This window comes from Salvia hispanica, chromosome 5 (genome assembly GCF_029641045.1).
Source record: "Salvia hispanica isolate PSC_SH4W2 chromosome 5, Shi_PSC_v1, whole genome shotgun sequence".
Lineage (NCBI taxonomy): Eukaryota > Viridiplantae > Streptophyta > Magnoliopsida > Lamiales > Lamiaceae > Salvia > Salvia hispanica.
Genome location: NC_142696.1, coordinates 38,821,477 through 38,839,949, shown reverse-complemented (window position 1 = coordinate 38,839,949; position 18,473 = coordinate 38,821,477). Strand labels below are relative to the sequence as shown.

General features: G+C 35.0%; 3 protein-coding genes and 1 long non-coding RNA gene across 8 annotated transcripts; 3 read left to right on the top strand and 1 right to left on the bottom strand.

Moving 5' to 3' along the window:
• LOC148926810 (uncharacterized) lies at positions 1–2,307 on the top strand. 2 transcript variants are annotated; one of them, XR_016130467.1, is made up of 3 exons: positions 1–224; positions 1,625–1,927; positions 2,178–2,307. It is a non-coding gene; the product is annotated as an uncharacterized LOC148926810 (long non-coding RNA). The 2 variants fall into 2 exon arrangements; XR_016130466.1 differs by having other exon boundaries at positions 1,608–1,927.
• Positions 969–2,347, bottom strand: LOC125190706 (B-box zinc finger protein 20-like). The gene is made up of 3 exons (XM_048088077.2): positions 2,162–2,347; positions 1,635–2,016; positions 969–1,378 (listed from the first exon to the last, which is right to left on the bottom strand). Exons 1-3 carry the CDS (start codon positions 2,345–2,347, stop codon positions 1,374–1,376), a joined length of 573 nt encoding a protein of 190 aa, XP_047944034.1. The 3' UTR covers positions 969–1,373.
• Positions 2,348–9,908: 7,561 nt separating this feature from the next.
• On the top strand, positions 9,909–12,752 carry LOC125189360 (uncharacterized). Of its 4 annotated transcripts, none has more exons than XM_089059502.1 (7): positions 9,909–10,460; positions 10,941–11,040; positions 11,187–11,261; positions 11,367–11,459; positions 11,736–11,817; positions 11,932–11,998; positions 12,198–12,752. In XM_089059502.1, exons 1-4 carry the CDS (start codon positions 10,360–10,362, stop codon positions 11,436–11,438), a joined length of 348 nt encoding a protein of 115 aa, XP_088915628.1. In that variant the 5' UTR covers positions 9,909–10,359; the 3' UTR covers positions 11,439–11,459; positions 11,736–11,817; positions 11,932–11,998; positions 12,198–12,752. The 4 variants fall into 4 exon arrangements, with proteins under 4 accessions (XP_088915628.1, XP_088915627.1, XP_088915629.1 ...); XM_089059501.1 differs by having other exon boundaries at positions 9,910–10,460; positions 11,367–11,477; XM_089059503.1 differs by having other exon boundaries at positions 9,910–10,460; positions 11,187–11,284; positions 11,367–11,817.
• Positions 12,753–13,539: 787 nt separating this feature from the next.
• Positions 13,540–14,444, top strand: LOC125189359 (prostatic spermine-binding-like protein). Its single transcript, XM_048086644.2, has one exon. It carries the CDS (start codon positions 13,624–13,626, stop codon positions 14,245–14,247), a length of 624 nt encoding a protein of 207 aa, XP_047942601.1. The 5' UTR covers positions 13,540–13,623; the 3' UTR covers positions 14,248–14,444.
• Positions 14,445–18,473: the final 4,029 nt, after the last annotated feature.

Genomic DNA, 18,473 nt, shown 5'->3' with positions numbered 1-18,473 from the left:
ATTAAAATCCCAAATTCAAACTTCCCACGCTTTTTTTGCTTACTGCGCATTTCTACCTCCCGCGCTGTTGCTCCATCGTCTTCAGCCTTCAAGCTGCCGTATTCCACGGCCGATTGTTTCAACGGCGCCGTCCGTCGTTGCGAAATACTATGAACACATTGAATCAGGTGTATAATAGTAAGGCAGGGGAATACTTCTGCATATCTCAACCCCTTGCTCACAAGGTATTTGCCAATTTAGCGATTAGAGATGATTTCTCATGATTTTATTTTTTAGATGTTGTTTGATGCTTATTCAATGTCTTGTTTTCTAGCTGCTTCAGTTTTATGTTTGATTGCGATCTGTTGGACTTTTATGATTGCTGCTCACAGTTTCTATTTTGTTAGAAATTCGGTCCTAGTCTTATACTTTTGGATTACATGACTGCAATATTTTGTTTGTATAAGTTAACTTCTTCGACTAGACTTTCAGAATTCAGAGATCGGAGACAGTTTATTTGCCACTGAGTTAATGCTGTTGATTTCTCCAAAAAGATAAAAATAATAATTCTCTGCCGACTTTAGATACGCCTGCAAACATTTCGATTTGACTGTGTAAGGTATTTATTGTGATTTATTGCCACGGGAGGTAGTGCTCTAATAATGATCTTTCTAGATGATAATTAATTAGATGTATGAGAGCTTGCACTAATAAACTTATGGAATCTAGTGCTAGTGCGAGTGTAATTATAAGGTGTACACATAATATGTACTGTGTTTTTTTACTAGAGGTATGTTCAACTTTAGAGAGATTGTTTTCAGGGTTAAAACTAATTCCATATCTTGTCTATGTGGATAAGTTGATTAGTGAGATACAGAAAGTTACAACAAATTCTGTGTGCAAAAAAAAGAAGCACAAGTCATTTGCAACCTAGTTTGGAGTAGTGGTAGCTTGACCAAAAAATAAATAATTTTTTACCTAGAAACACAAAATAAACCTTTCCACTTAGATTGGCGTGGGGGAAAAGGGGTTTGATCAAAAACATTTATCCTCTTTGAGAGGAGCTGCAAACAAAAGGATAGAAGAATTCAGTTTAGGTCATTAAATTGTGCCTTACTTTGTTACTTAATAAAGAGCGGCGAGGAGGGACCACAGAATGAGAAAAAAGGAAGAAGATTAAATAGACATGGAATAACCAGTAGAGGCTTTCCTCCTGTCGTTCTTCTCCAAATCCTTTCACATGTTGACTGATAGTGACCTGACTTGGGATATCAAAACCATATTTATCCTAAATCCTTGTACCTCTTGTGTTTTGAACTTGATCTTGTACATGCCTTTTGCTGAAAACACCCAAGGTTGATCTGGATTATTCATTTGATAAAGATGTGACCTCATCAATCTGCAAATTCATTGAAAAATGATTCATAAGTAAAGGGCAAGGTGATATTTTTAACGTGTTAAACTCTCCCTAAGACATTGACGAAGAGATATTAGGAGCTATTATTACTATTACAATTTACAACTCATACTATAAACAACTCTGTATAAAGAATAGTTGCACATATGGTCTGATTGGATCATTGATTTTCGGGAGGAACTGATGTTTTTTAACCATTATAATGAATAAGTTTGTTGGTTGGAGAAGCAAATCTTACAGTAACCGTAATGGGAAGAAGGATCCATCAAGTCTTCAACATGCCAACCGGGGATAGTCTCTATTAAGTACTCCGATATGCTACTGGTCGAGTCTGAAGCTTGCTCACTGACGGGTAGGCTCGGCTCATTCCCCCTCATAGGATTCGATGATGTCTCTGAACAATTTGCATTTGAGCTTGCATTAGCAGCTGAGGTTTTGATCTCTCTTTCACTGGACGATGTAGCACCTTGATGCGTAGTAACGGCTGCAGAAAGCTTAACCCCTGTTAGAAGAAATCTGTTATGCTTCTTGGTGAGTTCGTTGGCCTTGTGTATTGGTATATCACAATCTCGACAAAGTAAAGCCCTGTCTTCTTGACAGAACAGTAATGCTTGTCTTTCCTGCACAAGTATGAACTACAGATGATTAATATTTTTTTTCATAGCAAATACTCATCAAATTAATAGTTTGTTGCTCTAAAGACTTAAACTCTTGACACTGATGTGGTGATTCGAAACATGTTAACGACAATGTACGTTAATAAACCTGGCAAATGTCGCAGCGGGGAGATTCTTTCAACTGAGGATTAAGAAGAGAGAAACGAGGGTGCTTGCTAGCCAGCTTATTGGCGTTATGAACTCTGTTGTCGCAGTTCTGGCAGAGGGCAGCTTCATCCGCGGTGCAGAATACGGACGCTGCTTCTTTCCCACAAACGTCGCATTGAATCTTCATCGTGGCAGCTTCTGTAAGTCCAGTTTTTGTACTTGAAGTCTTTAATTGTTCATGCTTCTGTGTGTTTTTATGGGGGTGTACCTCTCTGTGAGAATATGTTTAGTTAAACATAGTGCTGGTTGGAATTATAAAGAGATGGCTGGTAACTTTGGTAGGATTGAATGAGGAAAGAGACAACTTTTATGGGCATATGGGTAGGGTGGAAGGCACAGCTAAGCTACCAGGAATTCATTTTCCTTCTGACTTTTATGGAAAGCTCTCGAAAAAAGATCATTCAAATTGCCAATATTCTTGTCTATCTATCTTCTGTCTTGTCTGTCTATGCCCCCCACCTCACCCCACCCCACCCCACCCACCCCGGGGGTGGGTTGGCCACAGCTACAGCTACATATGCAAGAAATCTAGTTGGCCTTATTTAGAGATGGGCTGCTATATTGCTCTATTTCAACAATTGGGAATTTGGGATCCTTTATTGCAAATGGTGTCTTATATTTAATGTAGGAAGGATATTAATATACAACAACAAAATATCCGTGATGCCTCTTATTCATGTGGCATGTAATGATCGCGTCACGATAAAAGATGGAACACTTTTATAAGAATCTCATTTGATATTTCATCCCTAAATCTCTTACTCTTCGACACTGGTTTGCCTAAAGATGGGGAAAAATGGGGTAAGGGGGGCCTAGCTGTATGGGATAGGGGGGGTTTTATCTGTTCATTCATTCATCCATATTCATTGATCACTGCAGTCTCATTTCCATGTATACGTACACCATTTCAAAAGGGAATAATTGATATCTAGAGCATGGCTCTTAGTGTAGGAGAAGGGGGAATTCTACTGTGCTGTTGGTCCAGTGCACTTAAAATCTGTCTGGCTAAGATTAATATGCCTAGGTCCAAATACAATGACAAAAATGTCATGGGCAACCAAAACAGGTTGCTTTCACCATTATTTTGCTTTAAAGTTTCCCGGCTCTTAGCTAGGCTACCTATTGGTTTAACTCCATTTCCAAGTGGGGAATGGAATTAATACTTCTCCAACCAACAAACTTATTCATTATGATTGATTTTCTCTGTCTACACCTGTATCATAAAAACTCTATATTTTAAAAGATTTAGTCTTTCTTCCTTTTTTGTTTTTTTTCTCCCTACGTGGGGCTAGTGGGTTTATGTCACTTGGGCCATTTGGATATTTTTTGGTGGTTTTGAATTATTTTTTTTCTTTGGCGTTTTTAATATTTTCCGTGACTATTGAAATTAAATTTGATATATGCATACTTTATTATTTCCATAACATATGTATATTTGGTGTTGAGTTTGACCATCGAAACGTTTAGCCTAATCTTGTAGCCAATCGTAACTTCTGGTTGAGGTAATATTTTAATTTGCACTGAGCCACTGACTTCAAGATAAGTTAGAAATTTATTTCTGAAGGTTATCTTTGGACTATCTTTTTTCAAATAAATCCACCAAAATTTTAGAACATTTCAAACTATGTTTGTAAGCCTATATATACATACATCTGATATCACGTTCACTGACTCTAACTTAGGAGAGATAATATTATTTCAGGAAATGAAAATTATGCTCTAGTTTCAAACTCACGGCCAATACTTTTTCGGTTTTTCCCATTTCCAAGTCAGAATTGAAGTTAAAAAATAATTGAAGTTGATATCCAGATCATCGGCCGTTACGGAGATATTTTAGTATCCTAATGGGATGAGTCATACCAAACATGGCTTAAACTATTCATCGCTTCTCTTCTGCTCACACGTATTATACTCCCTTTGTCCCATTAGAAATGAAACGTTTGTTTTTTCACACATGTTTTGAAAAAATAATAATAAATAGTTAAAGTGGAGAAAAAATAAAGTAAAAAAGAGAATAATATAAAGGGGATTCTCCTCTACACTAATCTCTCTCTTACTTTATTTTTTCACCACTTTAGTTATTTATTATAATTTTTTCAAAACAAGTGCACAAAAGTAAACGTTGCATTTTTAATGGGACGGAGGGAGTAGTAAATTTGCATGAGAATTACGACATAAAAGTGGTGTCAAACTAATAAAACCAATCTTACTTTCCAAACACCTGGGTTTCGTTTTGGTTGGCCAAGACCAAGTTTCCATTTAGAAATTATTCGTTGGTATCTATCTCTATAATGTATTATTTTGTTGGTATCTACCTCTATTATGTATACGTGTGATTAAAGATGTCAATTGTCTAACTCGCTCATATTGTCAAGCTATTTAGTTATGGATATGGGCTATATTTTTTCGGATTATGAATAGTCAATATTAACCCTATATTTCTGGATTTCGAACTAATTTACTAGGCCTATTAGATTTGAAGAATGACATAGTACGTAATAAAAATATACCATCTATCTACTTTCTCAAAAACGAAAAATATTCCTTTTAAAAAGCAAGAAATTTAAAGTGAAAACGTAAAAATTAACTATTTTCTAATAAGAAAAATATTCCTTTTAAAAAATAAGAAATTTTAAAGTGAAAACATATAAATGTAACTATTTTTTAAAATAATACAATATGTATTTTAAAGCATACCTTTTCAAATATCTTTCCATTAGAAAATAATTTTCCATGAAAAGAAGACAAATATGATAATTATACGATTTTACCTCTCAATTGGTGGAGAGTTAATGATACATGATACATCTTCAAAATAAGAAAAATGTGTATAATACATTCCCCTTTTAGAATAATTTTTCATAAAAAGAAGCAAATATAATATTTATAAGATTTTACCTCTTTACTGATGGAGAGGAAAAGATATCTCTTTAAAATAAGAAAAAAGTGTATAATACATTCTCAAATACATTTCTCGTTGAAAAATGATTTTTCATAAAAATAAGGCAAATATTGTTGTTATAATGCTTTACCTTTCCCCTTGTAAATGCTCTTATTCATTCTTATTTAATCTCCTTCTTACTATTCTTTCTTATATTTCATTCTCTCACTTAGCTCAATAAATACTGTATTATTTTATTAAATTTAATGGCGAAAAGAAATTGTTCACTTGTGGAGAGAGTATTATAGTTTTGTTAATATTTTTATATCTATAATAAATAAATACATGTACGTGAATGTTATTTCAACTTGAAACTAATATAGTAACTCAGTTAGAGATGAAGGTATATTTTTTCTAATAATTATCTTTTTAATTGTTACATACTCCTCTGTCTCTGAGAGTATGTATTATTTCCTTTTTAAATTGCTACTCCCTTTGTTCCATTAAATATGAAATGTTTATTTTTTCACACATATTTTAAAAAAATGATAATAAATAATTAAAGTGGAATAAAAATAAAGTAAAAAAAGAGAGTAATGTAAATGGGACTCTCCTCTACATTATTCTCTTTCTTAGTACTTTATTTTTTCACCACTTTAGTCATTTATTACTCTCTCCGTATTCAAAAAATAGAAACATTTGAAATGACACGGGTTAAAATGCACAATTAGTAAAATAGGTGACAAGAATTGGTAAAGTAAGAGAGAAAAAAGAAAAATGAGTAAAGTAAGAGAGAAAAAGTAGTGAAAGTAGAATTAGTAAATTGTGGGGTCCATGTTCGAAAATATAAAGATTCTAAAGTTTCTACTTTTAAAAAACGGCCCAAAATGAAAATATTTGCTATTTTTAAAAAATGGAGGGAGTATAATTTTTCCAAAACAAGTGTGCAAAAGCAAACGTTGCATATTTAATGGGATAGAGGGATTACTTTATAATTTTAAACACTCTTTTTCTTTTATTGAGATGGGGACTTATTCTCTACTAATAATATTGTATTTACTTTATTAATTGCATGAGTATAAAACTCATACCCAACTAAAGTACGTATATTCTCTTATAGGACTGATGGTGTATAATTTTTAGGATAGTTGTAAGATAAGTAATAGCAGTATAATAATTAATACTATAAAATAATGAATATAATAACTTTTAAATAATGAATCAAAACATTTCTTTAGATATGTTTAATAAAAGAGATTTACTTTACTAATTTTCAAAAACTTGAAAAATGAAATAAAAGTTGAAAACTAATTAATGAGAGTTAACTTAATCGGGCTAATTTTGAATTACTTAAAGTTGTGAATTTTTCAAACTTTAAATTTTTTAGACTCTAAATAATAAATAGAGGTGGCCAAACCCAACCGGACCGGCGGTTAACCGCGGGTTCCCAACCGGCGGGTCGGAACCGAAACCGGAATCGGACGACGGTTCCGGTTCGAAATCCGGTTTAGGTTTATAACGGGCCGGTTACGGTTCAAAAAATATGAAACCGGAACCGGCGGTTAACCGCCGGTTCGGAAATGCCGGTTAACCGAGAAAATGTAGCCGTCGCCGGTAGGTTCCTAGGGTTGCAAGCGTAGGGCTGAAAACGGTCGGAAAACCGTCAGTTTGTGTCAGAAAACCGCCGGTTTCTGACACAAAACCGCCGGTTCCTGACGGTTCAGGGCTAGGGTTACAGACGTAGGCATAGGGTTGCAGGCGTAGGGTCTGAAAAGGTGTCGGAAACCGCCGATTTTCGGTCAGAAACCGGCGGTTTTCTGACACAAACCGGCGGTTCCGTCAGAAAACCGGCGGTTTTCGACCGTTTTCAAAGTCTCTTTGGATTTTACTATAGAATTTAAAAGTTATAACTATAAGATTTAAATAAATAAAAAAAATAAGAACTGGAACCGGTTAGGAACCGCTGAAAAACCGGCGGTTAGTAACCGGAACCAGAACCGGCAGTAACCGGCGGTTAAACCGGAACCGGATAACCGGTATCCAGGCCGGTTACGGTTCAAGCATTTGACGAACCGGACTGAATCGTGGCCTCTAATCTGTTTAAGTTTCGGGTTATTTGGGTCAACCTTCCGAACTGAATCAATGATCATACAGTAAATTCTGAATTAATTCAAAACTCAAAGCTTACGTCTTGGGCTTGAATTCGGACGTTTATGCTTAGCACTCCTGCATTATTTGTGGGAGTGGGGTAACTGTTTCTACAATAATATTGCTTACAAATTCTTCTTCTTCAACTTACTATTTCAAAGAAACACGCAATTTAGATTCAATACTAATATAAAAAATCAAACACGCAATATGTGTCACTCCGAAATTTTATTCTGGGTGCATCCAAACTCGACCCACACTATTATAATATATTGAAACCCCTTGCAAATAAACTCAATATATATTCACAAACCCACTACTTTTTTCTTTCTTTTTTATTAGAAAATGAAATTGTGTGGCACTAATTGACAAATCACACCTTATCCAATCACGGTGATATATATAGATATGAGAAATATCTTGAAAATCTCTTGGATCCTCACCTAATAAACAGAAGATTACGATTATGCCATTTGCTGCATCACCTTTCAATTCAACGTGAAGGAGAAGAAAAAGTGGGGGAATTTTTACTGCTGAGATGAAGTAATTGTGTTTGAAAAATCATACTCATATATAGTGGTTCGTGACGGCAGGAGACAGTTGGATAAAAAAAGTTTTATTTGTTGATCAATAATTATAATTTTGAAAAGTATGAGACTCACTTCATGAAATAAAACAAATTGAAACTCCAGAAAATATGAGATAGATAATTGGGCCTCTCCAAAGTTATTTTCGAAAACATACCTAATTAGTGGTCGATGCCCTTAATTCATAGAGATTGTAGATCGGTTCTTGAGGCCAATGTGTCCCTCATATACGTAGAGAAGCCAATTATATGTGGTTCATGTACATAATAAATATTCTTGAAATTTCTATATTTCTCATTTGTAAGTTCAGATGCACGAATCACTCAACATTAATTTGTACTCCTTCCATCCCACAAAAGATGATACACTTTCCTTTTTTAGTTTGTCTCACAAAAGATGTCACATTTCCCTTTTTGGAAAAAGTTCTCTCTCACATGAATATAAAAATTATATTTTCTCTCTCCATTTAGCACACAAAACAAAACCACCTAAAATCTTGTGTCATTTTCAAAGTATGCCAACTTCTCTGGGACGGAGGGAGTATTTGTTTCAAAATAATAGCTTCTTTATCAGTATAAAGCATTAAAGCGATGCAAGGATGTGACGAGCCTCACTCCGCCACTTGCACTCATACATATTTGGTTCATCTTGCAAATAAGACTCAACACTTAGGGGTAGTTTGGTAGGAAAGATAAATAAGACAACACATGATAAAAACACACATTTTAGATCAGATAAACCTAATATGAAACACATGATAAAAACACACATTTTAGATCAGATAAACCTAGATGGAGGAGTTATCTACCCGGGTGTTCTTGGAATCGAAAAATATCCTTGTGGTCTTTTGCAATCGACATTTGAACATAACTTCTCTGGTTATAGAATCTCTAGCATGTTTTGATATTACTGTTGTGATCGTTGGAACTTCGCATTTTGCATGCCCGACGTGTTTCACGCGTGGGTAATCACTCCCTTTTGTAAATTTGATAAGTAAGAAGCATTTGTGCTAGATTATTTGTTTAATTTTTCAATGTTTCTCTTTACTTATTTATAACATATTTGTAAATATAAAGCCTGTCAATTTAATCCATACATTTTATAAGTTGTTTTAAAGGACTACATTTCAGTTAGGTGATGTAGCTCAATTGGCAGAGCATTCAATGTTTGAAGTTAAAATAGGTTTCAAATCTCACCATCACCAAATTATTTAATTCCTCAGTTTTTTTTTTTTCTCTGCTTGTTAAACGGATATGATTCAGTTACAAACTTACAGTAGAGCATCACAGAAATCCATTTAGGGTGAAATGTGAAATCCATTTTATTATTTTAACGCATTATGATTCATTTTTAATCTTTTCTTTTGTTACGGATTTTGACTTAAATAAATGATTATTTTTCAACTCTACAATATAGCTCAATTGACAGAGCATTCAAATCTTGAATAATGTAGGTTGCAAATCAGTGGGAATCATGTTTTTCCTACACCATCCTCCTGCTCCACATATTTTATGTTTGTGAGGGGCGGAGTAAGTGATGGTACAGGAAAAGCAGTAGGTGATCCTCATTGGTTTCAAATACCATCAGCTCCAATTGTTTTTTTTTAATTTTTATATAATTATTCATTTATTTTCATAAATCATTTTTTATATCATAACAAATGTATAATAAAATAAAAGAATAAATTACAATTACGGGTTGTAGCCCAATTGGTCATATTTAACGGATTTATACATTTAATAAAGGGTCATATTTAAACTATGGTAGATAGTATATAGTTCAATTGAAAGAGCGTTCAAATTTGAAATGATATACATAGAGTTCAAATCCCATCATCTCTACATTTTTAAATTTTCTATTTTTTAAAAGTTTTATCACCAAGATTCATGAAGAGTTATTAGTGTTTATTTTCATTAAATATTTTTTCAACAAAAAGGATCAGTTTATAAGCGATATCCATTTCATCTAAAAATACAGATTAAATTTCAATAAGAATAGAAGTTAGGCCCATTTACTTGAGAGCAATGGGCCGCAATAAAAACTCCTTGCTTCTTTGATCTTCCTACATTAAAAATATTCTGCAAATGTTTTAGCTGAATTCCACTGAAAATGTCTCTCTTTCCTCGCTCTGTTAGTGTTAGATGGGAAAATCGAATTAAAATGCGAAAAGTAAATAGGTGTACTAAATTGAAAGAACAATGAATAGTTAGAGACTACAAAGTAATGTGTTGCTAGATTCAAAAACATTGCATACTCATTCTTTTACTAAGAGAGTATTGATCCTATGCGTGTTAGGCATATTAGTAATGATACAAGACCTATTAACTAATTCGAGTATGTTTGGTTTATTAGTTGTCTTCTTACTTCATCCTGCACATTTAAGATAGTTGGGGCTCTTACTTGATTCTGTGCAGATTTAAGCTTTGTTTTCTTCTAACTTCTAACATGTTAAATCATCAGTTTGATGGGCACTAGAAAGATTTCATTTTTGCTAAATAGGAGAAATAAATCTCTGTTTTTGTCATGCGTTATCTGTTTTTCAGTTTTTGCAGTGTAGGAGATGGAACAATAGGATGCCCAAATTTTACTTCATTGAATTTTGTAGGATGGAATGGAAGCAAGAGGTATTCTTCAATTCTGTCCTTTCTACTTTTTCGTTGTTGAGGTTTCATTTGGAAATCACATTAACGATCTTATAAACATTCTTTTTTTAACTCCTTCATTACTATAGCTGAATTCCCCTGCTATGTGAGGAACCAGGCATTTTATTAAGTTATTAACTTATTAATCATGCCTTATCACTCAAATCAATGCCTCCGAATAGATTTTGCTAAACCTTCCTAAGTGAAAATAATGAGAAAGTTTAATTGGTGTGTGTAAATTGGGATGGCATGCCCTAACAATTTGTATGCTATGTTTAAATGTATTCAAGAATTGACTGTGGTTCTAAATTTCACATTCTAAAAAAAAGTAAGCTTGTAGAAAGACACAAGTCGAAAACCATATTCGTGATGAATTTATTCTTCCAGATTATGGTATGAAATTGTTCTGTTAGGTAGATGGAGGGTATTGATTGCGCATTCTGGCTTTGATCTAATAAACAGGAGGAGTTTGATCTGTGCAGTCGATAAGAACGCTGAAATTATCGTTACAAAGACTGTGGATCGACTAATAGCCATAATACAGGATGCAGATGACAGGGAAGTAAGTAGGGTCGTTCCCTGTGTTGATCAACTCAACAGTGCATTATGTATCCATATCAAATTTGAGGATTTCTCCAAGTCTTCTCTTTGATATAAAGCATAATAATAATTGCTTCGAAAAGCATCATAATATGTTGCTGATTTCAGTTCTTCCGCCACAGGACTCACTGCCCGCGTTGTATGCACAAACTGATTTTTATATGCATTGCTGATAAGTTCCCTGTATGTCCAGTGTCATACATTTGGTAGAATTACATTCTCAATATTATTCCTAACACCAACTTTTATTCTATATTTTTTTAAAGCTCATTTTTGTTACTTTGGCAGGCAATAATTCTTCCACTATATCCTTTCAACGATGGATTTCTGATACTGCTTGCAGCTAGATTCTCTTTATGACAAGGAACGATTTTGGATGTGGTTGGTGTTTATATTTATGTAATCTACAGATTCTTTCTGACTAGCTATTGTTTTAGTTTCCATTCACAGAAAGATTGCGAAGAAATGGCTGCAGTACTGATGAACATGGTGGATTGTCGTATCCACAAAACTAAAGTCATAGGCATTTTGATTTGAGCATTATTGTTGCAAGGATGAAGCACTTTCTGAATATGGATTAGGGCTTGTTTATTGCTTCTTCGATCCCCTTAGGAAAAAACATAGTCGACAACTGATGTGCTTAAGGCTATTTTGTAGCCCATCGTTGATGAAGAGGAAGATATACCTTGGCCTCCCAGCAGAGATCCATAGCCCATAGGCTCTCATCCTCAGGCAAATAGTACGTCCTTTGTATCTTCACTCGTACAGATAATGTATTCGTGCTTTTCCACTACAAGTTAACAACCTTTCTTCTTAGTTAGTAATTACTGTACTATGTTTCTTGACATTACAGGCATTGAACCAAAGAGAGAAACTTGACAAGGGCTTCCCAGCCGAAGTTAATGCACAACTAGGGGCAAGTAAGTTTCGGTCCGGTTTATGCTCCCGCCAAAATATCCTTGCTCAATGCCTATATCTCACCAATTAATAAACTGATGCAATCTTTAGTTTTTAAGCTACAAATATATGTATTTTGAGTTCTAAACATACCACATGGCATCATGTTTCTTGCATTGGAACTCGCTTGAAGTTAAGCAAGTGAGAATACCTAATGTGCAGGAGAAAGAAGACGAGGACAAGCCGGGGCTTGAGGCTATGTTGCATAAGTTTCTGTATGCTTCCAGAGTCTTCTTTAAGCTTAGTTATGCAAAAAAAGGTCAGTTTACTACATATATGTTCCAGTTTATTTCAAGTTTCTCTACTCCATTTCTTATAAGGCGCAAGATTTAAGTACCTACATGCATGAGTGTCTGTGACTACCAACTGCAATTCATCGATGTTTTACTGTTGTATTGGGTTGGAAACGAGGTTTTGGAACCTTAGAAATTTCCGGAGACATTAATCCAAGGTACGTTGTTATCTTCCACGAGTATACACAGTTGGATTACGAAACATTATTTGCACTACAAGGGCCACATTTCCTCTTCATGATAAGTGATAACTCACTTTTGATCATACTTGTGAAGAAATTTAGAACGCAGCTCGATCATCTTCTGTATTTGGGTTCCTCAATACATATAATGTTCACTTACACATTTTGATAACAAATGGAATAGCAGAAGTTCTTTTGTTCCCTTTTCGTACGAATTTCATCTTATATATGTCAATTTTGTATGCCTTGTATTTATCTTGATTGAATCATTGGAAAAATGTTTCTGAGAATTCCTAAATTTGATCTCTGCTCTTTTCTTTGGATGTAGCAAAGTTTCAATTGTTGTTGCTTCATTTACTGGGTCATGTTGAGGTTTGATGATCAAACCATTTAGCATTCTTGCTTATAGGTGGAGTAGTATTTATTATCTTTGAATAGATTTGGAGCATCCATTTTTGTAAAATGCCAAGAGTCACATGCAGGTACGACAAGCACTTCTTGCGTGATTCTTTTTTCTTGTCCAAGTTGTGGTCATAATAAATGTGTCAAAATTTGGGTTCAAATCCAACTTTTTTTTTAAAACTACCACAGTTTTATTTTTCTTGCTAAAGCTCTCAATTAGACTTTACATTTAGTTAATCAAATAATTCAAAACAATATCCATCAGGCAAGAAGGAAAATCCATCAATATCAAATTGATCGGTACATCAGTGGTTAATACTCCACTGAAGATAAAAAAGACATAATTTGCCAATAATTTGCCAAAGATTTTTTTCGACAAAGAAAAAGACATAATACTCCACATAAATGTAAGGGAAAAAAAAGCAAAAGATAAAAAATGGGGTAAAGAAAAGGGAAAATATTAATAAAAGGACTAAGAAAGGATTATGCTCCAAGATACCTTTGCTTGCCACGTAAATTCAACCAATAGGAACTCGAGCTGTACATGTGGGTACGCCTAAACTCTCAGATCACTGCCACGTGGCTTCATTTATCACTATATTTAAATTAATTACATTTCCCCAACGAGAACCACATACCCTTCTGCACACGAAACTCGCTTTGAAGAAAAAAAACCATCGAAGAGAAAAACCACCGATTTCGCCAGTGAAAATGATGAGATTTTTGGGGAAAACCACTGAATCGGCGGCGAGGAGCGGCGGATCGAGCACCACGGAGGTGTGCGGCGTCGGCGACGAGGTTCTGTCGGCGTGGGAGCTCGTCAACGCGTCTCAGTCCGACGACGAGGATCTGTACTCCTACGACAGCGAAGAGGCAAACAGCACAGCCGATTCAGTTTCCGAAGACGATCTGGAGCCGGTTCCTGCTGAAGTTGACGACGACGAAACAGACGTGGACGTGGATGAGGATGCACCGACGCCGCGCGATTTCGTGTCAGCGAGTGATGTACTCGCGATTCAGGCGATGTCGGTGTCTCCACCGATGACTCTGCCGGTTGAGATGACGCTTAATTACGTGGTTCGTGATTACGCGGAGGAGTACTGTGATGATGGTGTTGTGAAGGATGTGGAGGGTGATGGTGACGATGATGATGTGGACGATTACGATTTTGATGATGAATTGGTGCCATGGAAGCTGAAGGGGAGGTTCGGGAAGCAGAGGATAACGAAGATGGGGATAAGGAAGATGGGGCAGAGGGGCGGACCGAAGCTCACAGCGAAGAAGCTGCCTTATTATGTTAACATGCCTGGTTTCGCGCACGGGAAGCTTCGTTAGTTGGGGTGGAATGGCTGATGCTGGGTGGGGATGATGGAGGTCATTGTGCAGTAACATTAGGGTTTGGGATTGTCTGATTGCTTCTGTTCAATTGCTATCAGTAATATTAGGTGTTGATTTGCTTATCTGATAAAGGATGTATATATGGGTCATTAATCCCTCTGCAATTTCTAATTCAAATAACTTGACTTTTGAAATTGTGCATATTTATATTTGCTTGCACATATTGCTATCTATGGTTGGATGGAACTATAGCTTAACTGAAATGAGGTTTCATTTAGCATCTTAAACTCAGCTGATGACTAGTACTATAATCTTGTAGTGTAGTCGGTGACTTTGGAATTTCTCAAATATGAATCATTATTTATGTCTGATTTGGATATTGCTTATTGGCATAAATATCTATCAGCTGTTCGTTTCAAATGTGAAGATTGATCTCTTTGTTCAGCAATAGTGTCTATGATGCATTTCCAACCCTTATGTCAATTGTCAATTCCCCCACTGTAAATGCTCCTTTTGATGTTCATTGACTAGTTTTCTCTAGCCAGTTTGTTTAATTTCCATTTGCGTAGCTGTTTACACAATCTTTGATTAAGGGTTGTTTTTCCCACTGAATTGTTGTGCCATTCAGCATCATATACTGTTTAGTGATGTTTTGTCGAATGTTGTATTTGTGTGCTTTGATGGCTTTGGAATTTATCAGTTACTAGTCATTTATGAGCTGCTCATCTTGATGGCATTGATCTATTTCTGAAAGTTTTCAGGTTGTGATTTCCAGTCTTTACTGTTAGTACCCCAAGTTAAATTTGCCATTTCGACGTAAATTGCATAGTTCTAGAATGGCTTGTTTAGTTCCATTAAGTACTACTGTTGGCACAATCTTGGACCAAATGTGCAGGTGGAAGAAAAAATATGGGTGTTTGTAATTGAATTACTCCATAAGATAGAGTTTAACATTTAAGAATATTTATTTCTTTGAATAGTGAAAGTGGTGGGATGCGATGTTCTTGGTGGTGGAGATGACTGCAAGGAACGAGAAGCTTCATTTTCCCATGCCACATGGTTGCATTCTTTGAAACATAAGAGGCAGAGGTGAATTAATATCAGGTAGCATGATAGGTAAAATCTTTACACGATTAGACCTGCTAATATATGATTGATTGATGGCTTTGCTACACATGCTAGGATTGAGCATCAAGAATTTGGCTAGAAAGATACTCCCTCCGTCCACGAAAATTTGTCCCAGTTTTCTATTTCCGCCCGTCCCCCAAAATTTGTCCCATTTCACTTTTACCATTTTTGGTAGTGGACCCCATATTCCACTAACCCATTCCTACTCACATTTTATTATAAAACTAATACTTTAAAAGTAGGATCCACAATCCACTAACTTTTTCAACTCACTTTCCATTACATTTCGTGGACGGAGGGAGTAGAACTATAACTTACTCATTCTAGAGTAGATCACTGTTTATTGAAGTACAATTGCAGTCTCATCCTTACAAGATATGCCCTAAAAATCTAGAACTATAAATCACTTGTACTCTTGTAGCATGCTTGCTGAATTAATTCTAGAGCAGTCTAAACTTTTTATTGAAGTAGTCATGTGATATGCCTTTGAAAGCTAGAACTATAACTGAGTTGTAGCATGTTTGCCAAGTCAAATCCATACTGCCTTGTGCCTCATGTGACCTCTGTTCATATTATGTCTGCTGGAAATTGTCTGGAATTCGGTAGGAAGATGAAAGCAGGGTAGGTTGATACAGATGATTGAGTAATTGAGTTTTGTATTCATTGTGCAATCACTTCTCGGAGGCTGCTAGTTATTAAATTTCTAGTCTGAAATACCTCTGAGGTTTTGCAAGATTCAGCCGTTTTTTCAGGCTGATTAATTTTACATTGAAGGATTAGTCAATTGTGATTGAAGGGCTTATGATAAATTCTTCACAGATCAGGATAGAGCTACCTAATTTTGAACCATGATGTTTGTGGTCTATAGTTTTGTCTTTGATCTTGCTCACTTAAATTCGAGAGTTTATCGCGCGCAAGTAGTTGTATCTTTGCTTTACTCCTACCTTCAATGAGTTTTGATTACTAGTTTTGAGTAGCTGATGTTCATGCAATGAGCATATGGAGTGAATTGGCGCTGAATTTATGCTTGATTGTATCATATTTCAGTCTGAAATTTTCATTGGTTGAGGCATACAGCTTGGTTGGCTAATGTTATCAATTGTAGATGTGGATGTTTTGACATCATTTTTCTAATTGCTGAGAATTGAGATATATATATCCTACATAAGCTCTGTATGTGTGTGTGAAATCCCAGATTGCTAGAATTACTATGCAGGGGTCATTGAAAATCAGCCAGCTGTGTGTGTGTGTGTAATCCCAGTTTTGCTAGAGAGTACTATGCAGGGGTCATAGGAAATCTCTCTCTCTCTCTCAACATTGTTCCTGAAATTGTAAGAGGCTGCTGCCGCCACGGCGGGCAGTACAGGAAAATGTGCCAAGAAACTAGCTTTAGACACAGCAGCCTTGATATGCTACAAGCCAAAGCAAAGGCACACTACTTTATTACTCTGCCTTCAAGTCGTTAAATTCTGACCCGTTTTTTGTATTAATTAATTAACCAAACTTGCTTTTAGTACTATTGATCAGTCACTTGAGATGCCAGTTCTCATCTCTTCACTTTTACTTATCGTACTGCACTATATTACAAAATCTAATTGCTTTTTCGCTTCATATCATTAACTTTGATCGCTACTTCTCTCCAAATTTAATTTCTTGACTGCCATCTCTTTGCTTTCTTTTTCACACCTCAACACATAGAGTCCCATCATATTATTATAGAAAATGTTTAAATGCAATGTTTAAGTGGATTTGAGCTTGTACAAATCTATTTTCTTAAAGAAAAGGGGAATGAAATGAACAAGGAATGAATTATCTATGCCATCCCATAAAATGAGCGAGGCCGTTTAAGTAATTTTGTATTTGGATGACTTTGGTTTGGCCCAAGTAATGGTGGATTCACAATGGTCATTCATTGTGTTTGATTTTATTTAAAGTAATTATCCATGACTATGAGTACAAATAGTACCAGAATATCTGGTTTTCTTTTTTACTAAGTGAACGGGGCAGTGGTTTTGTACCTTATGTTTCCCTGCTTACAAATAATACTAGTATATATTGTAGTAGTATTTGATTAAATCTTCATTTGCTAGAGCATTTTTTTTGTTACATGAGTTCATTGGACACATTAATGTCGCATATAATTACGGTGATTAATATGCATTTCACATTTTGTATTCAAGTAGGATAAGTTACATAACATGCTTCCACTCCGGCTAATAAGTCGGGAACTCGAGAGACCTTGGGTTGCGTGTGTAAATTGTAAGTAACTCAAAGCAATTTCTGCATTTCACATTTTGAAGTTGCAAGTCTAATTGCATACTAGTAAGTAGAGATGCACTTCTTTTTTTAGGAGTAAAGAATATTAGTACTTCAAAATCAAACACCAGAACGATAACTCCTTTAATTTTTTTAAAAATACTATTTGTATTTGACAAAGAATTATATATATCTGGATGTACGAGACATCCCCCAATTCTAGTAAACTAATTTAAACAAAAATTTAATTAGGAGTGATGCATGTGAGTCATGTGACTCATATTTTAGAATTTAGATATATTGGTGTCTATTTAACAGCGTGGATATTTGAACATGTGCTTGGTTTAGATTTTTTGTTAATTTAACCTCGAACTTTCGTGTAAATTGACTTGTATACGATGGATCTTAAAAGAATCAGCGCCTAAGGTAGAAATGTGTGAATTAGAACAAACCTTCCTACAACTTTAGACAGCATTCACTACACATCTAGCTACATCCATGAATATATATTTCATCTAGCTATATAGTATAGTTCATTTCTTATATTCTGTAAAGAGTAATATTTCAAAATTTATCTACTACTGTATACATACTAGTACTATCATATATAATCACGTATAGAATCCAAATCCGTAAATCAACTGGTGATGATGACTAAATTACTAGTACTACAAAGTAACAATCCAATTATACATGAAAGTATAGACTGCTCCACAATATAATTAAACGTACAGGCCGGGTTTGAACTAAAACATGTTGTAATTTCCCTCTTGTAATTTTTGGAAAATGAAAATTAATTTTAACACTCCAGTATTATATTAAATCCAAAATGTGTAAAC